The 15,853-nt window shown below is 44.8% G+C and overlaps 1 protein-coding gene across 6 annotated transcripts in view; it reads right to left on the reverse strand.

The window, feature by feature from the left end:
• The window catches only part of Adk (adenosine kinase), a 381,245-nt gene that overhangs the window by 7,897 nt on the left and 357,495 nt on the right, over window positions 1-15,853 (reverse strand). For 4 of the 6 annotated variants that reach the window (XM_087585014.1, NM_012895.3, XM_087585013.1 and 1 more), the window contains 1 exon segment: window positions 15,444-15,530. In XM_087585014.1, the coding sequence (XP_087441140.1) occupies window positions 15,444-15,530 (87 nt within the window). 6 annotated transcript variants of the gene reach the window in all.

Raw genomic sequence — 15,853 nt, forward strand, 5'->3', positions numbered from 1 at the left:
GCCCGCTTGTGGTCCTCAGCACTGGGAGGCTGAGGCAGGGAGGAGTCAGTTCCAGTCTAGCTTAGAACACATAGTAAGATCCTCTCTCAACAACCGTAACCAGGCGACCCCTCTCCCCAAGTCTACTTAAAAAGAAACTCTTCCAAACAGCAGACTGTGCAGGGCCTCTGCCATTATACACTACCCCGGCACTCCCTCAACTTTCTCGGCGTCCTCTCTCCTGCATGCTCGGTAGAAAATCACGTGATCCGACCCCAGCTCTGCAGCTGTTGGCTGTGGCTTTGGTTTCAGTCCTCTGGACAGGTACAACGATTTAATTAATCATTTGCTCTCCTGACTGCTCTGATGTGGTGATTTCCACACTGCCTTTGTCCCTGGCCTCACTCCAGCTTGTTCACTGAAGTTATCGATGCTTTTTATATGTAAGTAATATCAAACTTCACACCGTGTAGTAGTGACAAGTTAATTACATAGTTATTAAGAGATAATGTGGGAGTAGTAACACAAGTTATCATGTAATTACCTTTGTTCTTAAAGGCATTACCGTGCAATTAAAGCAAACCTGATACGATATTTTAGCAAGCAGTAGCCTGACTACATGTGTGCGCACACGCATAGATCTCTGTGATTTCCTGGTCAATTTAGTTTTCCAGTTCTTTATTTTGCTTTTAAAAAAAGACACCTGCCCTTTAGAAGGTGCGTGTGGTAGCTAAGTGTTACATAGTGAGCTGCAGGCTAGTCTGGGCTACTGAGTGAGGATCTGTCTGTCTGTCTGTCTATCCTCTGTAGTTGTGGGTATCCTTGATCACAGAGAACCACTCAGTTCTGGTATTAGAATTAAAGGGACACACTGCCGTGCCTGGGGAACTTCTATTAAAACAAATAACCAAGCAAACCACACCAAACCAACCAAACAACAAAGACACCTGCCATTTAGTGTCAACTTTGCTGCTTTCTTACTCCCACCTGCTTAACCACCTGTGTCCCGCACCTGTAGACACCAGATCCAAGGTGCCACACAGCAGGTGAGGCTGCAACTCAAAGGCTCTCGTTCTATATCTGAGTATCTAGGTATTGGGCTACACACCCAAGGATTCAAAGATAGAGAAGACAGAGCGTCTTAGATTTTTCTGCTTCAGAAGAAAAAAATGTGTATATGAAGAAATCGAGAGAAGCTTTCTGGAGGTGTTATGAACAGAGCCTTGTGGGTGCTGTGCGAGACAGACACATACAGAAGAAAATGAGGAAACATTAGAACAAAGGACATGTTGGAGAACAGTGAAAGTTCAGTAGTATTGAGGACAGGGCGAGAAAAGCATGGACAGTAAATGTTGGGTCAGTGATGGGATGTGGATCTCACACAGCTGAGCTCTGATTACAGTACCTCCAGAGAGAGGCTCAGCAGAGCCTCCTGGAGCATCCTAGGATGCTCCTCAGAGCGCTGGGCTTGCAACAGTGGCTCCAAGCCCACCACAGACATTCTCTGAGTTCCAGTTTATAGTTCAGTTGTGCCCAGAAAGGTCAGCAGTGTCACGGGGCTTGCCGCTAAGGTGAGGGAAGAGACAGGGACAGAGGGTCACAGAGTCCTATTAGGTCGTTGTCTAATACAACGTGGACTTTTGGGCCAAATCAACATGAAGCCACTGTCAACAGAACCACGAGGGGGGCGGGTAGACAGAGACACACACACAACTGAACTTCTTCCTAAAAGTATTATTTTGGCTATAGGAAGATGGAGTGGAGTATAGGACAGGCTGAACATGAACCAGGCAAGAAGTGGCAGTCAGGGAAAACAGGCACCATTTTGTAGGGAACTCTGGAAAACCGTATGGATGACAAGGCAAGATCAAGTAAGCAAGCAGATCTCTTACAGAGCCTTCCTACCCAGCACCACCATGGGAGGGCAGCTGAAAAGTTCTCTGCAGGCCAATCAACTTAACTACCTATCAGACCCAGCACGGGCAAAGAACCTAGGGTCCCTACAGATCTATGACAGGTGCCTGAGAATCAGGTTGATAACCCAGGGCCCATCTAGAATCCAGAATGGATGCGAAGTCGATCAGGAGCCGGGCTGTGACTGGAAGCAGACACACAAATAGCCGGCTCAATAGCTGTGTCTAACGAGGATGTGCTCACGACAGCCTGACGCTGGCCCAGGTCTACAGCCACCATCTGGTTCCATCCAGTGACCTCCAGTTCTGGCTGTGTTTGGGACTCCTCTTGTAACAGGTTAACAGCTCTAACAGATAATCCTCCTGCGGGTCAGGCACCATGCTTAGTAAACATCGTTTCACCTGACTTTCAGGAAACGCAAACAGGGTAGATACTCATCTTTATTTCTATAGTTGAGAAAAACAGGGCTTAGTGATGTTAGATTATCTGTCCATAGACTCTTGTTCTTGTCTGCTTGTGTTGAGATAACTGAACACCTGAGATAACTGATAAATAATAGTCATTTTGTTTAATAGAAGAAATGGGGAATCCCTGAGCAAGCTGCTGCCAGTTGGTTGGGTGAAGGTAGAGGGGAGAAGAGAGAATCGCAGCTTGGCTGAAGTCTCTGTTTAATCTATTATTATTATTATTATTATTATTAATAATAATAATAATAATTATTATTATATTACTATTAGGTCCTGGGGATTGAACTCAGAACCCTACACATGCTTGGAAGACACTGAATTACTGAGTTACAACTGCAGCCCCCAACCCTCTTTAGTTCCATTAATGATCTAGCTATTCCGCCATTAAGGCTCAATCTCTTAATTATCTTAATATTATTGTACTGGCAACACTTGAACTTGGAGGGAAAATTTCAAATGTTCCCCTAGTTGGTGATTGGTGGGGCTGAGAAATCAATCATCCATTTGGTTATATTAATTCATTTGATTTTTTAACATGGATGGGTGTTTTGCCCGCATGTTTGTATGTCTGAACCACATACATACCCAGTGCCCTTGGAGGCCAGAAGAGGTCACAGTACCTTCTGAATCTGGGGCTACAGAAAGTTGTGAACACTGTGTGGGTGCTGGGAATTGAACCTGGGTTCTCTGGAAGAGTGGCAAATGCTCCGAACCATGGAGCCAACTCTGCAGACTCTAGCTACTGTTCTAATCTCTAGGGTATGGAGTCTTTATGCTCATGAGCTGGCTTCCTCACCTTCCTCAAAATTTCTTGACTTTCTCCTCCTCTACCTTCTGACATATCGAGGGTGTGAGCCCTCGTGGACCCCTTTAATTTTACGAAAACTACCCCTTTAATTTTACGAAAACTAACAACTGCTACTTGATGGCTTAAAGATTTAACTTAGGGCAGTATCTGGTGTAGAACACTACATGTACAAATAAGCACACAGTACCAGTTCAAAGAACCCACAACATCTTCTTGCTGCCATCTGACTGTCTGTTACTGCAGACCCTAGAACCGGCCATCCACCAGATCTCCTGATTTACACCGGTCACTAGGCAGGAGCAATGCTGGAGGCATAAGAAGTTTACTGCAGAACAGTGAACAGAATGGTGGAGCTGTGGGACGGCACCCTGAATGATCAAGCTTGTTTTTATTACATTTTATATGTGCGTGCCCGATGGTGGGAGTGTGCTCACACAGAAGCCTTTCGTGAGGTATGAAGCTCATGCAGTTCCTTTACTACAGCTCCACTTTGGTTGCTGTGCATTAACCTAATCATTAAGATTACAATGGAAAGCCCCAGAGAAGGTAAGAGCACTAAAGTCTGTTGACCTGAGTTCAATCGGAGGGAACTGACTATACAAGGATGTCTTATGACCTCTATGGACGCTGTGGTGCACATGTACACACACACACACACACACACACACACACACACACACACACACACACACACACGGCTATAAAATGAGACCATCTTTTTTTTTTTTTTTCCCTTGGTTCTTTTTTTCAGAGCTGGGGACCGAACCCAGGGTCTTGCGCTTCCTAGGCAAGCGCTCTACCACTGAGCTAAATCCCCAACCCCAAAATGAGACCATCTTAAAACAAACAAGGAACCCCCCCAAAAAAAAAACAAACCAAAAAAAAACCAAGTCCCAAACAAAAGAGAAACAAATTTAGAAATAGAACACGGCATGGGTGTTTTCATACGTGTGGTCATGGTGCAGGACAAAACATGGGAGAGCCCTCCGAAGTTGGCCCAGGCACTGTCTTCCTCAGAGACATGTCTTAATTATAACTGAATGGCTTACCAGTTCCTTACTGCTGACTTTTCGGGAAAATCATGTCCAGCTCTCTGTCCTGGCATGGGCTCTGGCTCTGGGTCTAATTACCAAGCTGAGAAAAGCCAAAGGTACCTGTAGCCACTACACTCATGCACTTAACAAGTCACAGCCTTGGATCCTGTTCTACCTGAAAACACCGTTCAAAGTTCCCAGTTATTATTTATTACTAGGGGAAACTTTTAATAAAAGCTAATTAGCTACAGACCCCCCAGTAGTTAACTGATTTTTAGGGGTTAAATTTCTGCTTCTTCTAATTATCCCCTGATGGCTTTCCTTGGTGTCTCAGAACCATGACAGATGACAATGAAAAACTGCAGTGAAATTCGCCTACCCTGACACTGTGCTAAGCATCAGCTTCTCCCTCTCCAAGTAAAATCAATACTCTGTTTGAGTAAACACGTTTACAGCTTTATTAGGATGTCTCGCTTGTTCTGTAACAGCTACTTGAAGCTGTGGTAACAAATCAACTCAACTCAGTTAAACCCAGAGAGCTGGGTAAGAGGCCCGTCGATAAGGCTGTTATAAAAATAAACTGCAGGAGATCAGAAAGCCGGAGCAAACAGCCTGCAAATGTCAATACTCCCGTCCAGAGGAGACAGCCGCGGAGAGATCATGTGTAGTCTTTTCCCTCCCTAACAATGCTTCTGTTCCAACTGGATACAGTGTTTCTACTTTCTGTGCACAGCTTCTCTGAATGATAATTTACTTCCTAATTCTGTTAACCTCGAACAGGAAACTGACATAAATATATCGTTTTTCATAACATTTCAGATTGCTTCTTTAAAGAAAGGTTTCTGTCTTAAATTGACCTTATTAAATGATCTTAATCAAGTCATTTGGAATACTTGTGGTGATACAGTCTCACTTTTTTTTTTTTAACTGATGAGACTGTCATCATTTTCAGTTTGCAATTTCAATAGAATGTTCACTTTTGAAGTAGTTCCCACGAGACTGATGCTGTGTCTTGAAAACTAGGCCTTGGATGCTCCTAACAGCAAACACTTGGCTTCGGTGTCAGCATATATGCCACGTCTGCTACCCTTTAGAGGGAACTTGGATCATGGGTACGGCTGTAGCAAACCAGGACTCACATCCCCTCACTGCGATGTCCACAGGTTGCTCGAGGAGCTAACATCTGGCAGGAAATTCCTACTTCCACTTGGCTAGCTCAGACGGCCCAGATGTGAAAATAATGGTTCCCTTGGCTGAGGAGCGCACACTCACATGCAACCTCCCTCCCCCATTTCCTTGGCAGTCAGGTCAGTAAAATTTTGTTCTACAACACAACTACCAAGTAGGTATGAGTTTGTGTAACTTGTCTGTATATTAGAAGACAAACTTTTCAGAGGAAAAGAAATCACCAAACACTGAGTTCAAGTAACATAACAGGCTACGGTGTCTGCCAAGGTTAGGTCTGGCACAGCAGGTACTTATACAATGAAAACTGAAGTTTAACTGGTATGTATTGGTGACGGGCTGACCTGTTCAGGACGTCGACTGAGAGCAGAGGTCGTGATAGCCCAGCATAACACACACGCTCATCATACAGCGTGCACTGAGGGCAAGGGTGTACGATACACACGGCCTCGACGTTAGCTTTGCAGCTCTCAGTGTGTGTCTCCTTGAGGCTTATGTCCTCTTCACTGCGACTGTTAACGGATGCCTGTTTAGTTCCATCACTGCTGTGTGGTACAGCTGAAATAAACGAAATCCCTGGCGTGGAGATGAACAGGGCCCAGGGTCGAACCCACAAACTGAGTATAGTGGCACACTTGTGATCCAAGCACCGGAGAAGCAGAGGCAGGAAGACCAGGAGTCCAAGCTACTTCTTGGCCGTACAGTAAGCTTAGGACTGTCTGGAATACACAGAATCTTCACTCAGAGAGACGAGGAAGAGGAGGAAGAAGAGAAGAAATAGCTGCAGCTGCCACCCACTGGGCTGAGGCACAGATCAGTTATTGAGGCAAAGGCATGGCTGCTGGCGTAAGACAGCAGTAGACGTGTTTATGCCCCTTTGCCCTAATCCATAAGCATGGTAACGCATTCCAACACTTACACATTGTATAGCTTGTGCCGGGCTCCTAGCAAGATTATCCTAAATACTTAAACGTACTAGATGACAAATTATTAATTTGCCAAGTGAAGAGGCAGAAATAAGCACAGAGTTCTGAACTTTATAAAATGTTAGTGTTGGTGGCCTTGATGGAGCTCATCTTAAATGCCAGCATTTGGGAAGTAGAGGCAAGTAGATATTTGTGAGTTTCAGGCAGACAGGATAAAGAGTAAGACTGTCTCAGAAAAAAAGACAAAGAAAAAAGAAAAAGGAAAGGTTAACTGCCTAATTAGGGTGGGGTATTCATGCATCTCATATGTCTGAAGTGAGAAGAGCCTCTTACGCGCTATTTTAGAGATGGGGTTGATTCAGACCGCTGCTGACATCCTAGTGTGTGTGTGTGTGTGTGTGTGTGTGTGTGTGTGTGTGTGTGTGTATACGTACATTCATATAGGTTTCTGAAAAGCCCAGGAGAGGGCATCCGGGTCCTTGCAGTTGGAATTATAGGCAGTGTGAGCATCCTGTCATGGATGCTGGGGCTCAAACACTAGTTCTCTTTGAGAGCCAGGCATGCTCTTACTGTTAAGACACCCTTTATGCCCATACAATTACCAACACACCCAAGGAGCAAAAGGCAAGGTAACTCTTCCACAGCACAAAGGACAAGACTTAAAACTGAGTACACGGTGCAGGAGACAACGGCCACAGATAATCCCTCCTAAATAAAGCCGAATGCATTTATCTTTATAAACTTATTAAACTGTCCTTATCTACATGGATAGTGACTGACTTAAAAACTGTCACAAAGCTGGGAAGATGGCTTAGTGGTTAAAGCGCTTGCTGTACAAGCAAGAGTTCATATCCCTAGAACGGCACCCCCACCCCCTCCCAAATTTCAGGTGTGTATGGCAGTGCAGCTGTAACTCCAGCCTCAGAAGGCAGAGATGAGAGAAGCAATGCCTGCCTCAGCAGCAAGCTCTGGTTTCCATGGCAGGACGGAAGGGAGGGAAGGAAGGAGGGAGGGAGGGAGGGAGGGAGGGAGGCGGGGAGGAAGGAAGACCTCAAACTGACTAAAACAATGATAGCAATTAATCCCTCTGTTGTGGGCTGGGGATCAGAAAGCCCTAGCGACATGAACTGGGTGTGCTGGCACAGGCCTGGAATCAGCATCTGAGTGGTCAAGGGAAGGAGAGCAGGAGCTCAGAGTTCTCCTCAGTTACATAGGGAATCCTTCGAGAGCTTGTGCTAAACAAGCAAGCAAGGCCTTATTTTTAAAAACAAAAACCAAACCAACCAACCAACTAACCAACCAACCAACTAACCAACCAGCTAACCAACCAACCAACCCAACCAACCAACTAACCAACCAACCAATCAACCAAACCAACCAACCAAACCAACCACCAACCAGCCAGCCAACCAACCAACCAACCAACTAACCAACCAACCAACCAGCTAACCAACCAACCAACCCAACCAACCAACCAACTAACCAACCAACCAATCAACCAAACCAACCAACCAAACCAACCAACCAAACCAACCAACCCAACCAGCCAGCCAACCAGCCAACCAACCAACCAGCTAACCAACCAACCAACCCAACCAACCAACCCAACCAACCAACTAACCAACCAACCAATCAACCAAACCAACCAACCAAACCAACCAACCAACCAACCAGCCAGCCAACCAACCAACCAACCAGCTAACCAACCAACCAACCAACCCAACCAACCAACCAACTAACCAACCAACCAATCAACCAAACCAACCAACCAAACCAACCAACCAAACCAACCAGCCAGCCAACCAGCCAACCAGCCAACCAACCAACCAGCCAACCAACCAACCAACCAGCCAACCAACCAGCCAGCCACTCTGTTACATCTGAGGCTGACAGTCGTCTTCAGGTCAGTGCTCAAGAAACTATTTCTCCTCACTAGGAAAGGAAGATGTGTACGGCTTGTAGGTCACATTTTGAGTTTAAATGTTGGCTTTGACTAGACAAAATACTTAATCCTGTTAGACTCTAAGGCTGGAGGAACTGTCCAGCCAAGGTTAGGGCCAGTTTGCAGGTTTATTTAAATAAGTGGATTTTTTGTTTCCGCTCATTAAGTTGTGGATGTAGTCATGCATCAGAACCTAACTATTACAGATGCGTGGACCAGGTAGATTATGGTAAATTTGACTAGACTCATATGACAGCGGCTGAAGTGCTCATTTTAAGGCTCAAACCAGTTCCGGTCCAATGAAGACAATGAACCTTAGTCATTTTAATTAAGAAGTTACCGTTGGTCATCTACTGTTAAATAAAACCTATTCATAATATCATCACCTTTCTTGGAATAAACATCTCTTGACTATCTTCAAATCTAGGAAGACTGAGCCTCATAAGATTTGAGCTTTGGTGTATTTGGTGGTTTGAGTGAGAATAGCTGCCATAGGTTCACAGATTGTTGTTGTTGTTTCAGTTGTTTTGAGACAGGGTCTCTCTGTGTCGCCCTGGCTGTCCTGGAACTGGCTCTGCAGACCAGGCTGGCCTTGAACTCACAGAGATCTGCCTGCTTTTGCCTCCTGAGTCCTGGGATTAAAGGCATGTGCCACCACTGCCTGGCAGGCTCATAGATTTGAATGTCTGCTCATCAGAGAGTAGCAATACTCAGAGGGATTAGGACGTGTGGCCTGGCTGGAGTGGGCTTTGGGGTTTCAAAAGCTAAAGTCAGACCCAGCGTCTCTCTCCCCCTGCTACCGAAGGTCTTCATATGGAACTCTCAGCCACTTCTACAGCATCATGTCTGTTTGCTCCCTACCATGCTCCCCACCAGGATGATAATGACTTGGGAATTTGTTTAATAACAGAATGGTATGAGCTCTTATCATACAGGGGTGACACACACTGTCTGACTCGGTTGACCACGGTGACTCTCATAAAGGAAAACATTTAACTGGGGCTCCCTTACATGTTCAGATAAACAATATACTGAGCGTCCGTCATATCACACTACTTTCTGCTTATATAAATAGAAAAGCAAAGGAACATGGTGGCACACAAAAAATAATTGTAAGAATTTAACTTTCCCCTCTTGGGAATTGTTTCTGACAATTCCATACATGTACATAATGTATTCTGATCAAATTCACCCTCCGCCCACTCTTTTCCCCTTCTTACTCTTGCTGATCCCCTGCCTCTGCCCACCCATGTACTTCCACGGTTTGTTTTTCTCTTTCTCAGGTAGGGGGTGGCCCGTGAAGTTTAGATAGCGCTGATTACATGAGTAAGGGTCAATGTAGATCCATAGCAGGAACGACTTAGCAGTGGCTACAGAGTTAAGACAAAACAAAACACAGACCACGAACCACGAGAGTTGTGCATCATGCCTTTGTATTAACACTGTGAAGCAGCCATTAAGGACAGAGGAGGAAGACGGCTCCACAGGTAAAAGGTGCTTGGCGTCTAAGCCTAGTGACCTGAACACAGTGCCCAGGGCAAGTGACTCTGCCTACACTGAACCATCTCGCTGGGTCTGGAGATAATTAAACAAAACAAAGCAAAACAAAAAATTATTTTCTAAATACAAATTAGACAGTGAAAAACAGAATAGTTATTTATACTGTGCCACTAAATGGCCGTAAGAGTCTTTTATACATTAAATAGGCGCCCTTTTAGGCAATCCATTCTCTCAGTTATGATGAGAATTTTGATGAGCATCAGAGCACAGGTTTTTAGCTCTCAGAATACAATGTTCTAAACTATAAATGGCCCTTGATCGTCCCTTGTGCCAACCTAAGAGTGCTGGCTCTTGAGAGAGGCCCTCGTCTTTTATCAGAGGGGTGCCTGAAGATCATCTGTCAGGTTGGTTCCCTTTCCGTCTACAAATGATGTGCGGATTTGGTCCACACACGGTTCCTGCAAAACACGGGACCAAATCCTATTACATTAACACAGGCTGGCACTGAAGCCCAGTGGGAACATGTTGGTTAGCCCCCCTTTCATAATCATTTCTTATGATTTTTCTTCTCAGTTTCATTTACTGGGAAGAGACTTTCACTGGGAACAATGACAATGCCTGTCACAAAATGTTCTCAATGTTTCCATTTGTTACTATGGCAGTGACAAAGAGGGTTCCAAATGAAAAGGCAGACCTGCTGTGACAAAGCACAGCAGGACAACAAGAAATTTTCTCCTGACCTGGGAAATTAGGAAATCATAGTTAGAGACGATAGAATTTCTCTATTTCAAAAGGTACAATCCTGACACTGGGGCTTTCAAGGAAGAATGTGAAAGGAGTAGTTTCATCACGGAGAAATAAAAGAGCAAGGGTTACCAGGCGTTTAAGATCTCCAAATAGAACAAGGAGGCGTGCTTGTCAGGGCCAGAGCCATCTCTCACACACTAAACCCTTGAGATGGAACTACGACTTTAATTCATGTATGCTGGGGTACTCGTTTACAAACTACACATGAGAATCCACGACGTAAGCTTGCATCTTTTAAGTGGCTAAACCGGAGCACAGGGCGGTTGCTACTGAGTTACCTAATTAGCACAAGGTAGCCAGCCTGATGCTTTAGCAAAAGCCTTGACATTTATGAGAAGAAAATTATTGTACTTCAGAGAGTTAAATCACCATAACACTGTAGACTGAAATAGAGATATGCAAAGTCACACAAGACAGAAATACTCTTAGGCCAGCAAAACTCGAAAGTAACAGGGTGAATATATTATCTGTCTAAAGATAGAACGTGTCAATCAGAAAGGAGATATGTTAATCAGGCAGCGGAGCAAAGAGAAAGAACCTTCTTAGTAATGGAAAAGTTGCCACCGTCTCTCCATTTATGTGGAAGATAGGAGCTTAACAGCTGGTTATTTCAGATCCCAGGAGGAAGGCTCTTGCTGATATGGAGATGGGAACCTGGGGTTTCAGCCAGTGGGTTTATTTATTTATTTTCAAGGTGTAAAACCATTTCTGTTTTAAGATAATTTGTCAGGTGGCTTATCTTGGTACAGTTAAACAGCTGCTTCACACGGCTCCTAGTTGAACTTCATAATTACCAAGGAGGTTTGTGATCTGGCTTTCCCTCTCTTCTGCTGCAGTCAACTACTGCTTAAGAAAGAAGCTCTTGGCTCAGACTCACCACGCAGCCCCTTCCTTCTACACTTTCTGGTTTGTTTTTCTTTTTCCTTTGGTGCAACAAACTTACCTGGAGTCCTCAGCATCCACCCTATCAGATAACAAAAGGCCTCTTCAGTAAGTGACGTCATTTTATTTAGATTCCCTGTTAGAAAGGCTGGCCGGAGGCTCTCAGCTTTAATGAGATGTCTGTCTGTCTGTCTGTCTGTCTCTCAAATGCTATTTCCAGAAGCGTACAGGCAAACGACTGCATTGTCACAGCCCTGACTCTAAACACGGACCGCCGGGGTTGGCACGTGACCCTGCAGCTGTGTAGCCACCGGGCTACAGCAGGCTCTCTACCTTTTCTCTCTGTGTTACTTTTCTCATCAGTAAAACAGGTTACATAAAAATAACCAGTCTTGGAGGACTGCAGTGTGAAGCCAGCCTGAGTTGCACAGTGAGTTCAAGCCCAGTTTGAGTTATAGATGAAGACCCTGTTTCAAAAAAACACAAAGGTCTGGGGGCCAGCGGGATGGATCAGAGGGTAAAAGGGCTTGTTGCCAAGCCCAATAACCTGAGTTTGATCCCAGAGCCCAGGCAGTGGAAGTCCACCCCAGGTCCTGTCAGCTGCCCTCTGATTTCCGTATGTGCGCCATGATACGTCGTTGCCCATACATATATACAAACATGTTGCCCATACATATATATACATATATACAAACAGAAAGGAAGTAAATGTGAAGAACAAAACAAAAACAAGGATGTAGCTCAGCGGGAAAGTGCTGTTGAGTTCTCACAAGGCTTGGAGTTGGGACTCCCAACCCTTTACAAACACTACGGTCGCTCCCCCTCCCCTGCTAGTTACGGTGGATACAAAGGTTAGCCATGGAAAGACTGTGACTCACACACACAGAATATGCTGGTCATGCCAACAGACGTCGTCCATTGATAAGTGACATTAGTGTGTTATTTTATGATCTTGTGTTTCAACATATGATTGTCCTGAGAGCTCACCAGAGTAGGGTTTTTTCCCAGCATATTGTGTCAAGCCACCCTGCTGTCCTGGAGCTCACTGTGTGAGCCTCCTGCTGCCTCCCCATGTGTTGGTGCTCCCGGCATGCACAGTCACTGTTTTATATGGTGCTAAAGATCAGACCATGGGCTTCATGCATGCAAGGTGAGTGCTCTACCGGCTGGGCTATATCCCAGGCCCCAGCGTGGGATTCTAGTATGAGAGAACAGTTACTAATTCAGGGACTACCAACGACATATAGTTAACTTCAGCCTGCCTTCTGGTCTTCCTCACTTTGTTTGAATGGATGTGCCGTGAAGATGTGTGGCGATGAGCTTGGAGCTAAGAGGAAGTCGGATCCCCTGGAGTAGGGAATTGCAGATCCGGCAGTGAGCAGAGCAGCATGGGTGCTGGGAACTGAGCTCTGGGGCTCTGTAAGAGCTGCAAGTAATATTCGTTGTTTGGCTATCTCTTCAACCCCTTATCTTGGTTTCTTTTATATAGGACTTTACTATGTAGCCCAGGTTGGCCCTGGACTTGCAAACCTCCTGCCTCAGGGTCCTGAGTGCTTTCAGGCGTGTGGCTCCATGCCCACATTACTTTCTCTACTTTTATTTTAGTGGTGTGTTGTGAAAGCCAGGGCTAGGAACCGGAAATACCAGAAGGTGAGAGAGCTGCCTTGCTCATGTGGGTGAGCAGAATGTAGCCTCTAGGGCGAATTGGTCAGGGGATCTGCTTTCTTCTAGCCGGAGAACTACAGAACAGTTATTAGTGCTGTCATTTTACCATTTTAGAGTTACTTTATTTAATGTATAGCCAGTATATACTTTATAGTATATAATTTTAGAGTTACTTTATTTAATGTATAGCCGGTATATACTTTATAGTGTATAATTTTAGAGTTACTTTATTTAATGTATAGCCAGTATATACTTTATAGTATATAATTTTAGAGTTACTCTATTTAATGTATAGCCGGTATATACTTTATAGAACCTAACCTTGCCACTCTGGGGCCTATCACTAAGGAGTCTCTGTGAAGGCTCAGTTGTACACTGCTTGCCTGGCTCGCACAGAGCCCTGTGCTTGACTCTGGGCAACCTGTAATGCGGGCATGGCGGCCTAAGTCTATAATGTCAGTACTCAGGATAGAGACAGGGGGATCAGTACTTCAAACTACACGATGAGTTCAACAAGGCCATTATGGGATACTCGATCCTGTCTTAAAATAAAACAACAGAAACAAACCAGAACCCCTAAAAACCCCTTTCCTTTATATTTACCTAACAGTAGCCCCAGAATAGGTATGGCCACGGCTATGAAGAGGCTTAGGGTCTACGGAGACAGCACAGTGGGTAGAGGTACGGGCTCCTAAGCCCGAGGTGCTGAATTTGAGAGAACCAACTCCCACCAGCTGTCTGCTGAGTCCTGCATGGTCTGTAGCACTGGTGTGCCACTTCCTACGACAAACAAGAGTTTAAAACAGCAGCACCAGAGCCGCACTTTGCCAACCTGTCTGGCATAGCTCTTCATCACGCTCACCAGTCTGAACAGCTAGTTCTACCTGGTTCCTCCTCACAGCCTCTCCGTTCTCACCAAGTATCGGTAGCGCTACAAGCAGCAAGCTGCCTGTAGTGTAATCTGTTGGTGCAGGGCCAGCTGTAGTAATTAGGTCACCCTCGTACCTGTATAGCCTCCTTACACTTCTGACTAAATGTCAGATGAATGGAACACACACTGCTCTGAAGAGTTAAACTACTTGACACATTGCTCGTAGGATACAAGTATACAGGCTTCTGGACTAAGATTCCTGGCTTAACTAATTTCCAATCAGAAAATCACTACTGTTTCCACAATGCATTATGCAGTATGGCTTAAATCTGAATAAAATATTTTTAGCTTACAAAGATTTACAGCTCTGAAGAGGATGGAGTAGGAAAATTGACTCTAGATTACTCTAATATTGTCACTGATGAAGCCTTTCTGTGCAAGGACACCGAAACCAAGCAAGAGATGGACACTGTCCAGTGTACATGCCTTTCTAAAGAATACAGGACCAGTGAGCTGGGGCTCCCTGCCACGCCTGAGAATCCTAGCTGGATCACTGCCACCTAACCCCGGAATGCAGAACTGACTTCCGAAGGTTGTCCTCTGACCTTCACAGGCCAACAGTGGCATGCATGTTTGCGTGAGGGCAACACATGCACACACACGATAAATAAACAAATGTAATAGGAAAGGGCAACAGAAGCTCACTGGAAAAAAGAAAGAGGAAATGAGGTGTGGGGACCCCTGTTTTATACAGGTGAATGTGGGTCTAAGAAATTCAGAGAAAGAAGAATGAAACAATTCTGTCAGTGAAAAGATGCCTAAAATGAAGTAAAACTTTCAAAGAAATACTATGTTACAGTCATTGTAAGCATTTCCCATGGTTCATGTTGTCCTTCAGGAGAAGGTAGTAACAGTCATCTCCACTGGTGCTTAAAAACTTCTCAGCCTTGTCTTGTTTAAAGCTTTCTGGAGACATAGCCTGGTTTAACTACACTGGACTTTGAGTAATTCAGACTTTAAAACCTAATTGTTCTGATGTCATTTCTGAATAATTACTCCCCAGGTCATTTTATCCTTATCAAATTTGCTCCTTCTTACTGAACCTGCGTTAGTAAAAATCTTAACTCTCTCTAAACATCACTCCTGTCCACCCTCAGGCAGACACTGTGATGCCTGGGCCCGAATCAAATGTCTACTGTACTTGCATGGCTTGTTTATGCAATATTCTTGACACAGTTGCTTCTGTGAAAATGACAGAGGCAGACATATATCATTCCTGTAGTGAAATCTCACTCCTGTAGTGAAATCTCATTCCTGTAGTGAAATCTCGCTCCTGTAGTGAAATCTCTATCACTCCTGTAGTGAAATCTCACTCCTATAGTGAAATCTTGGGTGCTATGATAGCAGTGGGTGGAGACAGCGCTGGGGAAGTTATGTAGAACTTAGAAGTAAGGGACCCGTACCTCCTACAAATGCATCTCCAGCTCCATTGGTGTCAACGATCTCTTCCTGGTTTTGATCCAAGACAGGGAAAGCAGTGACATCATTTCCTGTAATGAAAGCAGAGAAAGGCAGACTAACTTCTCTTTGTAATGTTCAAGACCTAAGATCACCCAGCTTAGCTGCTGCTTGGAGGAATTAGCCCTGTATTCTGCACCAGAGGGCTTAGGAACCAAGACTCAAAGCAACACTTCTCATCTGTGACATTAAGATAGTGTGCGTGTGCGTGTCCATGTGTGTGTGTTCATGCGACTAAACAGACTATGAGGTAAAAGGAGTGCTTCTGTGCACTGGAACATGAGCCCTAATAAATCTCCAAGCCTGTTTGGGTGAAATTTTGGATCCATCAAAAGAGCTTCAAATTTTAAGTGTA

This window comes from Rattus norvegicus, chromosome 15 (genome assembly GCF_021556685.1).
Source record: "Rattus norvegicus strain SHRSP/BbbUtx chromosome 15, alternate assembly SHRSP_T2T, whole genome shotgun sequence".
NCBI lineage: Eukaryota > Metazoa > Chordata > Mammalia > Rodentia > Muridae > Rattus > Rattus norvegicus.